The sequence below is a fragment of the Ursus maritimus genome, unplaced genomic scaffold (genome assembly GCF_017311325.1).
Source record: "Ursus maritimus isolate PB19 unplaced genomic scaffold, ASM1731132v1 scaffold_22, whole genome shotgun sequence".
In the NCBI taxonomy this organism is placed as follows: domain Eukaryota; kingdom Metazoa; phylum Chordata; class Mammalia; order Carnivora; family Ursidae; genus Ursus; species Ursus maritimus.
In genome coordinates, this window is record NW_024424675.1 from 46,159,235 (window position 1) to 46,173,985 (window position 14,751).

At 56.7% G+C, this 14,751-nt stretch overlaps 1 protein-coding gene across 1 annotated transcript in view; it reads left to right on the top strand.

Annotated features, from left to right (window-relative positions):
• The window catches only part of CDH4 (cadherin 4), a 560,000-nt gene that overhangs the window by 383,059 nt on the left and 162,190 nt on the right, over window positions 1–14,751 (top strand). Inside the window, exon 3 of the mRNA XM_040638543.1 lies at window positions 9,519–9,745. Coding sequence (XP_040494477.1) covers window positions 9,519–9,745 — 227 coding nt within the window. The remainder of the gene's footprint in view (window positions 1–9,518; window positions 9,746–14,751) is intronic.

Genomic DNA, 14,751 nt, shown 5'->3' on the forward strand with positions numbered 1-14,751 from the left:
GCTGGGAACTCTGGCGGCCAAGGGCCAGGGCATCCTCAGGCTGGGGAGGAAGGGTCACCTTTGGTTTGAACACACATGAGTTTAAAGTTTAAAAGGCCCCAACAGCGTTCGTCTTGTGGTCATTCGGTCAGCGGGGCAGGCTGCCGTGGTGCTCATGGCGGGCAGCCGCGGACCCCGGCACTGGGGCGTCTGCAGCACGAGTGAGGAGCACGGTCTGGGGCGTGAACACCTAGCTCCTGCGTCCCCGTCCGGGGCGCATGCTCCTGGGTGATGTGCGCCAGCCGTCCACACGGCGGGCCTGTCTACCCCTTTCCTCACTTGCACAGTGTGCGGCTTGGCACGAGGCGGCCTGCTCTGGGGAGGGCCAGCGGGTTCACCGCACGCTCCTGGAAAGGACACTTTCCCAAGGTTTGTAAACATATGGCTGCTTCGGGAATGTGCGCCGAGCAGAATGATGCGACCAGCCACGCGTCCCAGGGCCTCGTCCTGGCCCCAGAGGCACCTTCGCAAGGTCCCGGCACGTCTGCAGGTGGTCACGCACAGGCCGACTGCTCCGGGGACACCAGCCTGGGGGGGCAGAACCTTCCCGAGTCGTCAGTGCTGGGTGCTCAGTTCCCATGGCCTGGCCTTCTCTGAACCCCACAAACAGGAATGCTGGTTCTGCTGTGCACTGTGCCCGTGGGCAGAGGTCCCACGGGAGACCACGTGGAAAAAGAGGCGGGTGTAACAGCATGTCTGTGTTTAAACAGACAGGCCAGAGAACAGCCTGGAAGGACACGCAGAGGCCCCGATCGCCTGAGGTTCCCGGGAGGCCCCTGTACATTTGGAGCAGCAGACGGGAGGCCTGCGAACAAGCCCCTCCTGAGGGGGCCCCACTCGAGCACCACCTACATGCCTGGCCCACGTTAATAAAACCCACCAAACATCGGTCTGCTTTCTATTATCACCGTGCCCCAGCAACTCTAAAGATGTCCGAGGTGAAGGGGGCAGACTGCCGCCCAGCGCTCTGCCCCCGCCCCCGGGAAGCCACTGGAGTGAATAAGCTCTGCGAGAGAGGGTCAGCAGCTGAGATGAATCCTGGAAGGCTCCTCGGAGGAAGTGCACATGGTGGTGAAGGGTGCTCCAGGCAAAGCCTGGTGCTTGGAGCATTCGGCCACAGGGAGGAGATAGGCTGTCAGGAGTGAGGCAGAGACATGAGAGCAGCCCTGGACATCCAGCCGCTGTCCTCTCCACTGCACCTGGGGGGCAGAGCTTTAAATTGGAAGAAGAGCTGAAAGCTGTCCAAGTGGAGCCCATGGTGGCCACTTGGTCGTCCTCGATGAGACTTCAGCTACAGCCTCGGGCTCATGTCCCTGAGGCACAGGTCCCTGCAGAGAGGGCCTTACTGTGGAGAATCAGTGGGAGAAGAGTCGTCCCTGGGGGCACTCGGCACAGAGTGGCCCCCTCCACGCCCCTGCTCATGCCCTCCTTTCCAAGTTCCTGCTGCCCAGGGCTGCCCCGACCCCCACGGGCTCCCCAGCACCTGAATGGTGCCTGGACCATGGAGGTGCAGTGAGTGTAGGATGGATAGAGGAGTATGGAGGGAGGGAAGGATGGGCGGGTGGATGGATGGGTGGACGGAGGGAAGAACGGAAAGAAGGAAGGGTAGAGGAAGGAAGGAAGGAAGGAAGGAAGGAAGGAAGGAAGGAAGGAAGGAAGGAAGGAAGGAGGCACACTCCGTTGGGTGAATTATCCTCAGCACAGTCCCACTACAAGCTCACCTCTGGCTCATTTGCTCTTTCTCAGTTCACCTAACAAGAAAAATAATAAAAAGGCAGGTTTCATAACCACCATGCAATTTCCAGTGGGAGACACAGCCTCCTGCCCCTGTAAATGTCAGGCAGGCTCCCGCCGGTGAGAAAGCACGTCCGCGAGCCCCTCGCTTACCGTTCCCGGCACGCCAGCACCCACCTCCCCCTTCTCGCCCAGCGAGCAATTAAAAGTGATGAGGGTAAAGGGTTAAACATCGAGCATCTCCATGAGGGGCCACAGAGCTTCCTCTCGTGGGCGAGCGTCTCCAGCATACGCTGAGGTTGAGCATGGCTGTACACGCCCGCCGTGAGCCCGCGATGAGCCTGCGATGAGCCAGCGAGGCCAGGGCGGAGGAGGGGATGAGTTTTATGCAAGATCTCGCTCCGTCCTGGCAAAAACGAAAGAAACGATATGCAGTGAGCATCAAATCATCACAGTCTTCAGACTTCAGAACTGGCCGGAGCCCAGAGCCTGGAGCCCAAGCCACAGATCCCAGCACTTGGGAAGGACAGTTTCACACGTGACATTTGCACCAGCTACAAATTCTATGAGTGCACGAAATTCTAAGAGAAACGTAATAGCGCCATGGCTTGCATTTGGGGCATCAATTCACAAAATATTAAAAGTGCTCGGGGCCCATAGGGAGAAGGCTGGCGTGTTGCGGGGGGTCAGCAAGGGCTTGTGGAATGACTCAAATCAATGAATGCATTCCAGAACTTAATTAATGGTCTTCCAGCGAGTTCGGGTCACTTCTCAACAGCCGGCGGCTGGGGCAGTTCATTTTTGTAGTGCCTTCTAGTCCTGGCATTCTGTGGGTTCGGGACACTCCTGGGAAATTCTGGAAACTCCTGAAGCCATGTCGCTCCCTGGGCGCCGTGCAGGTGTCCCGCACACGGACATACCTGGCTCACTCAGATCTTTGGCAACCATGCATGTAACTTCTAGAATTCGAACTCAGACATAGCCTCCTTCGCGAAGCGTCCCTGAACACCCGTGTGCCCTCCCTGCCCCTCACTTAGGACCCCGGGTTTCTGCACTTTGTATGCAGCTGTGACATCAGGCATCTTTCTCCGCAATGTCAGTGCATCTGTCCCCATGCCCCCCGCCCCCCGTGAGCTCTCTGGTCTGTGCATGGGACAGGAAAGGTGAGAGACAGAGCCAGGGAGGGAGAGGACCGGGGGCGAGGGCTGGTCCTGAGGCCTCCAGGGGGGAAGAATAGGCCCTTCCAGGGAGGTCCTTCCCCTCAGCCAGGAACTGGGGACTCAGGGAGCCCCAGAAACTGGTTTTTAGGGACATAGAATTCACATACCGTAATTTCCCCATTTCAAAGTGAACAGTTCGGGGGCGGTCAGTATGTTCATGATCTTGAGTGGTCATCGCTCCCATGTAGTCCACCCCGCAGGAGACCCCGTTCCCGTCAGCGGCCGCTCCCCTCCTCCTCCCCCAGGCACCACCAGTCTGCCTCCGGCTCTGCTGGCAGCAGCCCCCCATGGGCTCGGGCAGCGGGGACGGTCACCAGGTGGCCTCATAGGCAGCAGGGCAGTTAGGGAGATGCCATCAGGGGCTGCAGCCAAGCTGGACGGATGACCCATGAGAGGCCCCCTCGGGGACACCAGGACCAGGGTGGGTGGGTGCTAAGGTTCCTGGAGACGACCTCATTTCCCATTTCCCTGGATGCCGCCCTGCCCAGGCCCCGGTGCGTGCATCCCTGCTGGAGGGACGCTTGCCCACATCCCTTGCCCCATTCCTCTTCCTTCACTCCTTCTGCTCCTGGCTCTTCAAGTTCTGCGTCCCCCGCAGACGGGTCTGCAGCAGGTGCCGGAGCTCAGGGTCCTGTGATCCACTCTGTAGCTCGATTTTGAGGGCGTGCTTCTGAAGTCACAGCGGTGGGCTATTCCTATGGCCAGGAAAGGTTATGACCTTCTCTTAACATTGGCCCCAAAAAGGGGTGTCACATCCATTCAAGACCCTCCCACAGTTCCAGAGGCCGCTGAGTGCCAGGCGGCCCTTCCCCCTGGAGGAGAGCTCCCTGCAGGTGTGGATTACTGAGGGTGGGTGTCCAGGTCAGCGGACTCGGAGACGCCCCTCCCTCAGCCTGTCCTTCGGAGCGTGTGGCGGGTCTCTGCCTCCTTGTTTACCTTCTGGTCACCCTGCAGTCCCTGCTGCAGTCACACTTGTTCTCGGTCCTCCAGACCCTGAAATGCCTCTGCCACAGGACCTTTGCACATGCTGTTCCTGTGGCCTGCCCAAGCCTCAGAGGAGCACCCTCATCCCTCGGGTCTTAGGGGAAGCACTCTCTGCCCCGCCAACTCGGGGTTGGGCTCTCACAGAACCTGGCTCCTTCTCCACCGGCGTGCCTCCCTTGGGAGCGTTACCTTTCTGACGTAACAACTTGGTTAATTTCTGACCCACCCCATACTCTAACCTGTCTCTGGCAGTGACTGTGTTTGGCTTTTGTTGACTGTTGTATGCATAAGCGAATCCATCTGTAGATGGGAGTGAGTGAGGCCACTCACCTGGGCTCTGCACGTGCAGTCACCTTTATCACAGGGCAGGGCCCCCTCATGGGGGAGCAGAATCCCCGTGGGTGCTGGGAGGTGGAGCAGACAGGGGGTCACTCTGGGGCAGGGGAGGCCATGGAAATTCCAAACACTCAATAGGTCCCCTGAGTGGGTGTCAGCCAGGATGCCCGGATGGCAGAGGCTCACACGTATACCGCTCAGAGGAGACCTGCGTCCGTGAGCATCCTTGCCCCTTATCTGCACCAGCAGCATCCCTGCCGGAGGGCGACAAGCCCAGAATGCCAACCGGACTCCACTTGGCTTTACGGACCTCATGGTGAGGGGCGGGGGGAGTCGGGAGTCGGCCGCAGAAGTGAAATCCTGAAATCCTTGCATGTTCTGGTGCTCAGCCTTCCCCGGTGTCCAGCCAGGGCGCTCCCGGGCACTCGTGTTTCACGGTGCGTCCTGAGTAGCCTTCAGAGCTGGCGCAGACACGGTGTTTGCACACATTTCAGGAGCAGGGTGGACACTGGCGGGCAGTGAACGGAGTAGCTTACCTTCTTCTCTGGGCGTCTTCCTGGAACAGAACATGGGCTGGAAAATCAAATTCGTGCTGTCCAGGGCCTGCCCAGGGTCCACAGCCAGACTCCAAGAGCTGCTGCTCCCACACCCCGGGGCTGGGGAGGGGGAGCAAGATCACCAGGGTGCAGAGGCAGGATCCTACAGGGTCAGAATCCCGAGTGCTGACTGACCCCACTGCAGAGCTCCCAACCCCCCCCCTGGGGACCTCCAGCCTGGTCCGGGCTCCCCCTTGGTGACCCCACAGAAGCCTGTATGGCTCAACCAGCCAAATTGTTGCTTTCCATTCACCTCCCAGACAAGCCGCAGTTCTGTTATTCACAGGTAGACCCCAGTGACAGGCAGCAGGAGGACCCCAGATGTTTGTGGAGTGAATGACCCTGCGTGACCTTGGCCAAGAGTCTTTGCTCCCCTGGGCCTATCTCCTCCTCAGTCAAAAAGGTAACATGCATCCTGTCCACAGTGTAAGACAAGCAGTCTTTTACCCATCTATCCCGTGCCGGGCAAGGGTCGTCCTGGCCACAGCAGGGACAGACACAGACGCTCAGAGAGGCCTCTGCTTGTCAAACACAGACCTGGGTTCAAGCTGTACCCCAAAGGGGCTGGGCCAGTGTGAGCGTGCCTGCAGCGCACCCTGCCCCACGGCACACGCGGGCCAGGATGCCGTGGTGGCGTCGGCGATCGCCGGTGTTGGCAGCACCCGGGTGCGGCCAGATGCTCACCTCCCCACCCTCCCAGGGCCGATCCTCGGCGGGCAGATGGCACGAGTCCTGCCGACAGGGGCCGCTCCCCGGCCGCCACCGAGGGAACGGAGGCAGCGGGCTGTGCCGGTGTGTACTTAAGTGATTGGATTTCATGTCTCTCAGGACTCCTGTCTCTTGTCAAGTTTGTTTAAAACTAATGGAAGTAATTAGCAGCCGCCAAGAGCCGCGTGCAGCAGGAGCACTGCGATCCCGCGTCGGGGCCCAGGACAGGGAGGCAGCTCCCGGGCAGGCCTCCTTCAGGGGGGCCGGGGGGGGGGGCTTTCCCCAAGGGAGCCCTCCCCCACAGAGTGACGTTCCCCTCGCGGTGGGGCTGGGGCTGCTGACGGCCTGCCGGGGTCCTGGGGCGTTGCGGCCTCGGTGTCCAGGCGCGGGTACCGCCCAGGGCCAGTGTCTCCAAACAGCGGCACAGAGTTCCCTCTCGAGGACCGAGATGCGCACAGAGCTGGGCGTGGGAGAGTCTCCCTGGGGGCGTCTGGGTGGCTCAGTGGGTTGAGCATCCGACTCACGGTTTCAGCTCAGGTCGTGATCTCAGGGTCCTGCGATTGAGCCCCGCGTCGGGCCCCACCCCCAGCGTGGAGTCTGCTAGGGGTTCTTCTCCTCTCCCTGTGCCCCTCCCACTCGTGCTCTCTCTCTTTCTCTTTCTAAAGTAAATCAATAAAATCTTTTAAAAATAGAGAGGAGAGTCCCCCTGCCAGCTCGGCGTGATGTCGAGGAACCTGCAGCACCCGCCCCGGGCTCTTGCCAGCCTCCAGAAAGTGCAGAGTGTCCCCGGGACTCAGTTTCCTCATCCGCAGACCGGGGACGCCGCGGGCCAGCTGTGCCTAGTGAAGCCCCGGTGCCTGGGAGGCGACCACCGCCCGGAGAGCCCTGGGTCCAGGCAAGATAGATGCACAGCCCGGACTTGACCGGGGCAGGAGACTTTCTGCGTTTGCTGGTCTCATCCGAAACATTGAGGGAAACGTTCCTTCTAGAATCTTGTGGACTTTAATTTTTTTTCTGAAAACTAAAGGAGAAATGAGATCAAAAACAAATGCATCAAGGAAAGTGTTGATTGAACACGTTAATATTGGGTTGCTCACCCTCGCGGCCTGGGATGCTGGCGGCAGCGGCCTTGGGGGCTCTTTCCCGCCGGGATCGCCTGCATTCAGCTGGACCAGATGTGTCTTCCAGCCTCGCGCTGGTTCCTGCAGACCCCGCCGTTCTCCCCAGAGCTGAGGGAGAGGGTGCACTCGGGGTGGCATGGGGCATTTCTGGGCTGACCCCAGCCATCCCCTCATGGCCGAGTGCCGGGGGGCTGGGGCAGGGGTGCGTTGTGGGGAGGCCTCACCTCCTTTCATAGCAACTATGTGCCAGCACTGCCTTCGGCCCCAGGGACACGGCTGGAAGCCAGGACAGCAGTCCTGCCCTCACACGCTTGGCAGTCCAGACGGACACAGGCAAGAAGCAGAAAGAGAGAACTCCAGACAGAGTGGGGTAGCGCTCTGTGAGGGCCAGTGAGAGGGGCTGGTGCAGCCCTGGGGTCCAGCTGCTTCCCCGTGAGCAGGGGCCGACCCTGCCAGAAACCCACAGGGTCCTGACCACACCCACCATCACACGGACCTTAGTCCTGAAGCTTGGGTGCCCCGAGTCCTGTCCCGAGCCAGGCTAGAGACCCACGGAGAATGGAGGCCCTGCTCAGACCCCTGTGCTGGCCGGGCCCGCACGGGAGCTTGAGGGCACACGGTGCCCCACAGTGGCACCCTGGCCCTAAAGTGGGCAGGAGAAGTAGATTCTCTGGGCCACATGGAGCTGGCTTTAGAACTCTAAGACGTGCAGGCAGCAGCTCCATGTGCTGCCCGGGCCTGCATGGCGGGGTGGCCGGGGTCCAGGCTGCAGGGCCCAGCGCCCAGTGCTCCTTCCCATCGTGTTAGTCGGGGTGACCCCTTCCAGAGAGCAAGCCCGCTGACCAACGGCTATGGCCAGGCTCCTCCATGTACCCATAAGGGTCCGGGGACGAGGTGGCCTCCCCAAGACCCGCAGCTCTGTGCTGGTGAGACTGGCGGTCCCCGTCAGACAGGCTGGAAAGACATCGACTTTTAAAGCCCCTGAAGATCTTGTAAACACCCTGGGAAGCGCTGGTTTTATCCCACGGGCTTGACGGGTGCAGGTTGCAGTCACAGGGCTTTTGATGGTGCCATCTTTGGTGTCCTTGAGGGTCTCCCCGCCCCCGGGGACATGCGTCATTGGAAGGGTCCCTGTGGACAGGGTTCCACATTTCCCGCTGGGGCCACACCTACGCTTCCTCGGATGTCACCCAAACTCTGTGACTTTGTTTTAAAAACAACGGTGTCGACATTTAATCTTGATGAAATGCAAGCCCTGCCGCCGTTGTCCAAGGCCGTCAGCGTCACTAGAAATTCGCACATAGACAACGAAGGGCTTATGTATTTGGGGCTCATCTCCCAACATTCGTCGAGCCGTCGTGTTTATCTTTGTCCGTGACGATTGGGTGTCGGGAATGACTGATCCGCTCAGTCTGTTGCTGGTTTTAATTTGCTTGCCGTCGGGGCGAGCGCCACTGTGGGATTCCCTTGTCACTTGAAAGGAAATGCAATTATTCCCTGGTCGCGGGGCGGATTTCCATGGAGCCACGACCCGCCGAGCCCCGCGTGCCCTCAGCGTCCAAGGACCGGGTCTGTGCGCCTGGGGGGCCGACTCCCGCCCTCTCGGGCCGGACGGGGCAGAAACGCCTGTCACTGTCATGCTTGAACACATTTGTACACAGAACCCACGAGAGGGAGGCGCTGGTAGTGGGGAGCCGTCTGCGGTGAAGTACGGGAGATGCGGGGACTTACACATTTATTATTTCAAGGCAAGCAACAATAAAAGGTGAACACAGGGGAAAAACACTTTATCAAATGTAACAGCTAAGCGCTTTTTTTTAGTTTCTGGAATAAATAGTAATTAAATCATGTAAGCTATGACAGTGAAATTGCTTAAAAAAGCCATCCTCCCACCGTAACCGCTGAGATACCCACACTTTCGTAAATACTAGGTAACTTTATCCATCGTTCCTATCAGCGGAATGTGACGCCGGCTGCCGGTGCCTCCTCGTTTAGGGTGGCCTTGGTGACAGCTGCAAACGCACTTGTGTAGAAAGCGCACTGACGTGGTCCCAGTGAACACGCATCTCCTGAGGTGCTGTTCCCGGCCAAGCAGTTACAAGTGGCGGGACGATGGAGCCCTTAGGAGGGGCTGGCGATGCGGTGCCTAATTCCTGCGTGTGGAGCAGAGCGGTGTGCCGCAGCCTCAGAAACCCGCTGCCTCCCCCGCCCCGTGTCCCGGTCCCTGAAGCCCCTCACCGCCCCCAGGTCCCGCCCAGCCCACCCTGACCTAGTCTGCGGGTGTCAGGTTGGGCCCCTGAGTAATAAAGTGCCCCAGAGAACACAGCAGATTTGAGTCCCACTCAGAACACCGCCTTCCCGGCTCCTTCCCCGCCGTTGGCCTTCTCGGGGTGGAAACAGATCCTGGGGGATTCAAGCATGCTGGCGGCACGAAGTTTGCAGGGGCTCCACGGGGGACGGCCGAGTGCCTCGTTCTCAGGCAGGACGCACCCGCCTTGCCACTCGCACACTCAGGGATACAGACGGGGAGGTGGGTGTGGGGAGACAGAGCAGCTCACCCTTTGCTGTTTTATGTCCTTCTGTGAAGGCCGATAGCTAATTCCCGGAGCAGCGGAGATAAAACACAATATCTGAAGGTCGAAAACTCAGTTAATCATCATTTTCCCCATGTTGCTCCTTTGGAGACCGAGAACCCGCGGCTGAAAAGCAACTGCATGAATGCCTGTGCCTCCCTCCCGCCCCCCTGGCTGGTGCTGACCTGTCTCCCTTTCCACTTGCAGTCACCTTCAGCAGCTGTTTGGGGACCAAGGGGATGCGGTATGAGACCAACAGCGTGGACTTCAAAGTAGAGGCAGATGGGACGGTCTTCGCCACGCGGGAGTTGCAGATCCCCTCCGAGCAGGTGGCGTTCACCGTGACCGCGTGGGACCGCCAGACCGCCGAGCGATGGGACGCCGTGGTACGCCTGCTGGTGGCCCAGCCTTCGTCCACGCACCCGGCACGCAAGGTAAGATGTGACCACACACGGAGCTTGGGGAATGGCCTTCCTCCCTCTGCAGAGGCTTCCCCAGGGGTGGGACACCTCAGCGGGCTGTGCCGGCCCCAGAGGACCCTCTGACCTGCCACCTTGCTTGAGAGACGTCGGCCTCGTGGACGGGCACGCGGGCCCTACGACCACTTTAACACACGGTTCTCGCCCTCTTGACGGTCTTAACTGTTCTTTCCTGTTTCTCGCTGGGCACCCAAAATTCTGTAGCCTCCCCTGCCTGCAGGGTTGGCCTCAGGCATGGGGCTGCTGGGTTAGCAGGGTAGTTTCAGCCGGGTCGGCCGCATGACAGGTCCCAGGGGCCCACGGCAACCTGCCCCGGGGTCAGCCCGTGGGGAGGCAGGAAGTGTGCTGAGACCCTCACGGCTGACGGGGTCGGGGACCATCAGAATTACGGTGATGCGGGGTGCGGCATGTCAGCAACTAGCACACCACTTGAAGCCGTGTCTTCAACAGCGTTCCTGGGGCAACCCCTCAGAAAAGAGCTCTGGGAAGCAAAGGGTTAAAGCAAGTTGATCAGATTCCTTTCCGTAGCTTTACTCACAGCCTCACACAGTTAATGTGCTTCATGAACCGCGGGGGCACGCAGACTGCAAGTTTCCCAAGCCTGCTGATCAGGGAACCCTCTTCATGGAACATCTTGTAAGACAGGTGTTCCAAGGAACCCACTTTGGGAAAACAGAGACCTGTGTTTTGTTTCATCTTGTTTGTAAACATAGTAGAGGTGGTTTAGGTTAGATAAGAGAAGGCGGTGACTCTGGTGGGTAGCTTTCCCATCTGGTGATGAGCTGATTTGCCCAGGAAGGATGTCAGGTGTGTGTTGAACCAGGCCTCGCCTCAACACCCGCGTCTAACAGCAGAGCCCCAGGAAGTTGCGAGCCTCCCCCTGTGGATGCTGGAGACCCTAAGACAGACAGATGTGGTTTCCATTCTTTCCTGAGTGATGATGACGGGCCCCAGGCTGGTGAGAAGGCAGAGAGCAAGGCGGGCCCTGGGGGGGCCCGGGACGTGGCCCATGTGGGAGCCCTTCCCTCCAGGCGCGGGGCCGGGGGCCGACAGCCAGTGCCGGCGTGTGAAGATGCATATCCCGACGCAGAAACTATGTGCCCATGAGCAGAGGGTGGAGGTCCTGAAAGCTGGCGGAGAGCCTCAGATGAAAGGTACTAATTGAAAACATAATGACCCCTTTCGTTCGGCGCGTTAATGAAGCCGTTTCTGATGCAGTTAATCCCCTGACCCTCCTGGAAGGTGATTGCGATTAGACAGCCCTCGGTACAAATGCCCCTCCAACCCCACGTCAGGGTGGCCCAACCAGCACCCAAGGGGCAGAAGGGGAGAATCCGCAGCCCAGGCCCAGGCCATCCTGGTGAGTCCAGCTGCAGAGTGCTGTGGGCCACACCCTGCGTGTCTGAAAGGTGGTGGGCGGAGTCTCCACAGCCCACCCAGTCCAGCCCTTCTCTAGTTACTTCAGGTCACCTGATGGCTCCCTGTTTCTTCTTACTTTCAAACCCAAAGTTCCCTGTCCTGACTTTTTAGGACCGTACCTAGCCCCTGTCCTAAGAGGTATCCACTCCTCTGACCCTCGAAACATCTGGAAGTGGCTCCTGTCATTGTCCCCACTTGACAGATAGGGATGCTGAGCCGTATGACCACAGCCCCTTTGCTGCATGGAGAGTCAGTGTTCTAGAAAGGAGTAAAAACTGGCTTTCTAGGTATGGCTGAGCCCAGCATCAGAAAGGAGCCTGACTGCCCTGAGTTATGGTTTAAATCACGTCTTCTCCAATTTACTGGCTGATGCTTTGGGACAAGTCACATGACCTCGCTAAGATTTACTGATCTGGAAAATGGGATAACAATAGGGTTGTCACAGGTATTATATGAGATTATGTGTCATACAGATTGTAGACTCACAAGAGCCCAGCCACAGGGACACGGCTCTTACCGCTGTCATCAGCATGGTCCCAACCCTCAAAGTCCTGTGCCCATCGCAGTCACTGGACCCTCCCCAGGGTAGTTCCTGGGGGTAGGAAGGAAGTTCAGAACCAAGTCCCTTAGTTGGTATGTCGTTACAGAGACCGATGCCAAGCTTTGAATAATGTCACTCTCTATAAATGGATTAAGGTGATGCCATATTGCCGATGTCCATAACCACCTATCAGAATCAAATATAAATCTTCTCTGGTGGAAGGTAGCTCCCTGGGCCACAAATTATACCCGTCTTCTCTTATGTACAATGTCTAGCACTCGGCTGAAAATGACTGGGCCCCCAGTGGGGACGGGACAAGACCCACAGTGGCTCCAGGTAACAGAGCTATCAGACAGAGATATTACAGTACCTATGCTTACTGTGTTTCAGCACACTGAAGTCAAGATTTTGACAGAGAATTAGAAAAATAAAAAAGAATTGGGCAATTTAGGGCGGAAAAATATAACAAACAAAAAAAAGCTCAATGGGGAGATATATCTGCAGATTAGATGCAGTTGAAGAGAGATTTAGTGAAGCAGAAAATGTCAGAAGAAATATTCAGGCTAAATCACAAGGAGATAAACAGAAGGAAAACACAGAAGGAAGAGTGAGAGGTACTGAAGAAGTAGCGAGAAGTCCCAGCAGGTGTGTGTTTGGAATATGAGGGGGGATAAAGTGGAGCAGAAGTAATATTTGAAAAGAGAATGGCAGCCGACATCCAGGCTTCGCTTCAACATGCTCTGCGAACTCTACACGGGATAATAGGAAGAAAATTACACTCAGTCACGGTCTTTGTCCTTTTGGGCTGCTGGAAGGACACAGCGTAGGCTGGGCAGCTTGTGAACCACAGACACGTACTCCTCGCGGCTCTGGAGGCTGGAGCTCTGCGATCAGAGATGGCGTGGTCAGGTCCCCAGGAGGGCTTCCCGCTGACTGCTGTCTTCGGACGTCTTGTATCCTCACCTGGCAGCGAGCCGACAGAAGAGAGTAACTAATGGGCACCAGTCCCACCTCGAGAGCTCCACCCGCATGACCCCCTCTGATCCTAATCACCCCTCACCGAGGCCGCACCTCCTGACACCGTCACCCTGAGGGTCAGGTTCCAGCGTAGGGATTTGGGGACACACACGTTCAGTCCACAACAGGCATTTTATGACAAAAGCTCTGAAAACCTAAGCCACACAGAAGGTCTGAAAGCAAACAGACGCCAGCTCTGGGGAAGGCACAGCAGTGACACGGGAGCTGACCCCCCGTGGGGACAACGGGAGCCAGAAGGCGGTGGGTGGTGACAGACACAGGATTCTGTTACCCAGTAAAAGTCCCCTTCAGGAAGCGCCCCGAGAGACTCTGCCACAGGTTGTGGTCTTCAGGCAGAAATAGGACACTCAGAGACGAAAGCCTGGCATGAAAAGCCGGGAAAGATGAAGTAGATGCCGTGAGCAAGGCGGGCAAGGCGCTGCGTGGGGTGGAAGCTACATGACAGGCGGGAAAGCGTGCACGGAGTCGGAGTGTCCAGGCTGCTCGCATCGTCCTGCAAGATGATGGAAATCAAATTAATGTGTTACTCGGATAAGACAAAGAGCCCTGTTCCAAGGGGGAACAAATCCCCACAAGGTCACAGTGGTGGACCTGAAGAAGCACATGGAGCCCTGGCCAAGGGAGGTGGCATTTCAGGTCAGAAGTAAATCTGAACTTGCAGAGTGACCTGAAGTCTCCGTAGTGTCTGACCTTGTACTCAGGGATAAGCACACATGTGTCGTAATCCCCGTGGGATTCTCACAGGACTCTGACAGGATTGCAGAGGGGACATGATGCTCTTGCCGGTAACTTAACGATGACCAGCACCGTGCAAAGGAGAGCTGAGCCCTCCCACCTCCTGGGTGCATTTCCCGCTCCAATGTTTTCACCTCTTTGAGTCTGCAAATTTAGGCAATATTTTTTAAAAAGTGCCTTAAATAATAAAATTTGTCCTTTTCCTCTGTTATCAATGTGAATTGTCAACCAAGTAGCCTTTTTTTTAAGATTTTATTTATTTATCTGAGATAGAGTAAGCGAGAGAGAGAGCATGAATGGGGAGGGTAAAGGGAAGGGGAGAAGAAGGCTCCCCACTGAGCAGGAAACCCAAAAAAGTAGACTTTCTTAAACAAACAAACAAAAAAGAGTCATTAGATTGTTAAATTCGAACATAATAGATGGAGGAAAATTGAAAACTAAAACTTACCAATCCAAAAAATGGAAGGAAAAAATAGAGGAGGTCTGTGTTTCTCTTTGAGAAAGACGGTGGATTTGCAAGTATATATTAGTTATAATACATGAAAATAGATGAGCTCTTGTGATTAAAAGAAAACAAATTGACAGATCAGAGAAAAACCCTAACTTCGTATCTGCAGGTCACAGAAGACAGATCTAAAATGTGTAAGGATGGAGAAAAGTTGAAAGTAAAATGACGCAGGGGAAATACCATGCCATTCTCATCAGAAGGGAGCTGGGCGCTCGGTTAACACACGAGTCCTAAATCTGTGTGCACTTAATATCCAGCTTCAGAATATTTAGGCAAAATTCAGTGGAACTAAAAGGAGACATAAACAAATATTCGATTATTGGTAAAATTTAACACACACCTCTGAGTACCCGAGAGAGGAAGCAGACAGAATATCAGCAAGGGAACAGAAGAATAGACCCACAGATTTAATAAGTCTGGCCTCCCATCTGAAACAAAGACCCAACCAAGGCTGCGTACATGTGATTTTCAAGTACACTTAGCACCTGCGCGAAACGTGAGCGACCGGAGGCTGAACTTCCAACCACAGGTTTAGAATCAGAGCGATGAAGCCGGGAATCAGTCACGAGGAAGGTAACCAAACAGTCCCCGTAGATTTAGAAGTTGAGTAAAGAGCCTTCCGACTGGCCCTTGGGTAGGAAGGAAATCACGTGTAGGTTACAGAGAGATTTGAACTGAGCGCTGAAACCGGCAGGAGGAGCCAAGGTCTCGCCCCGCTGG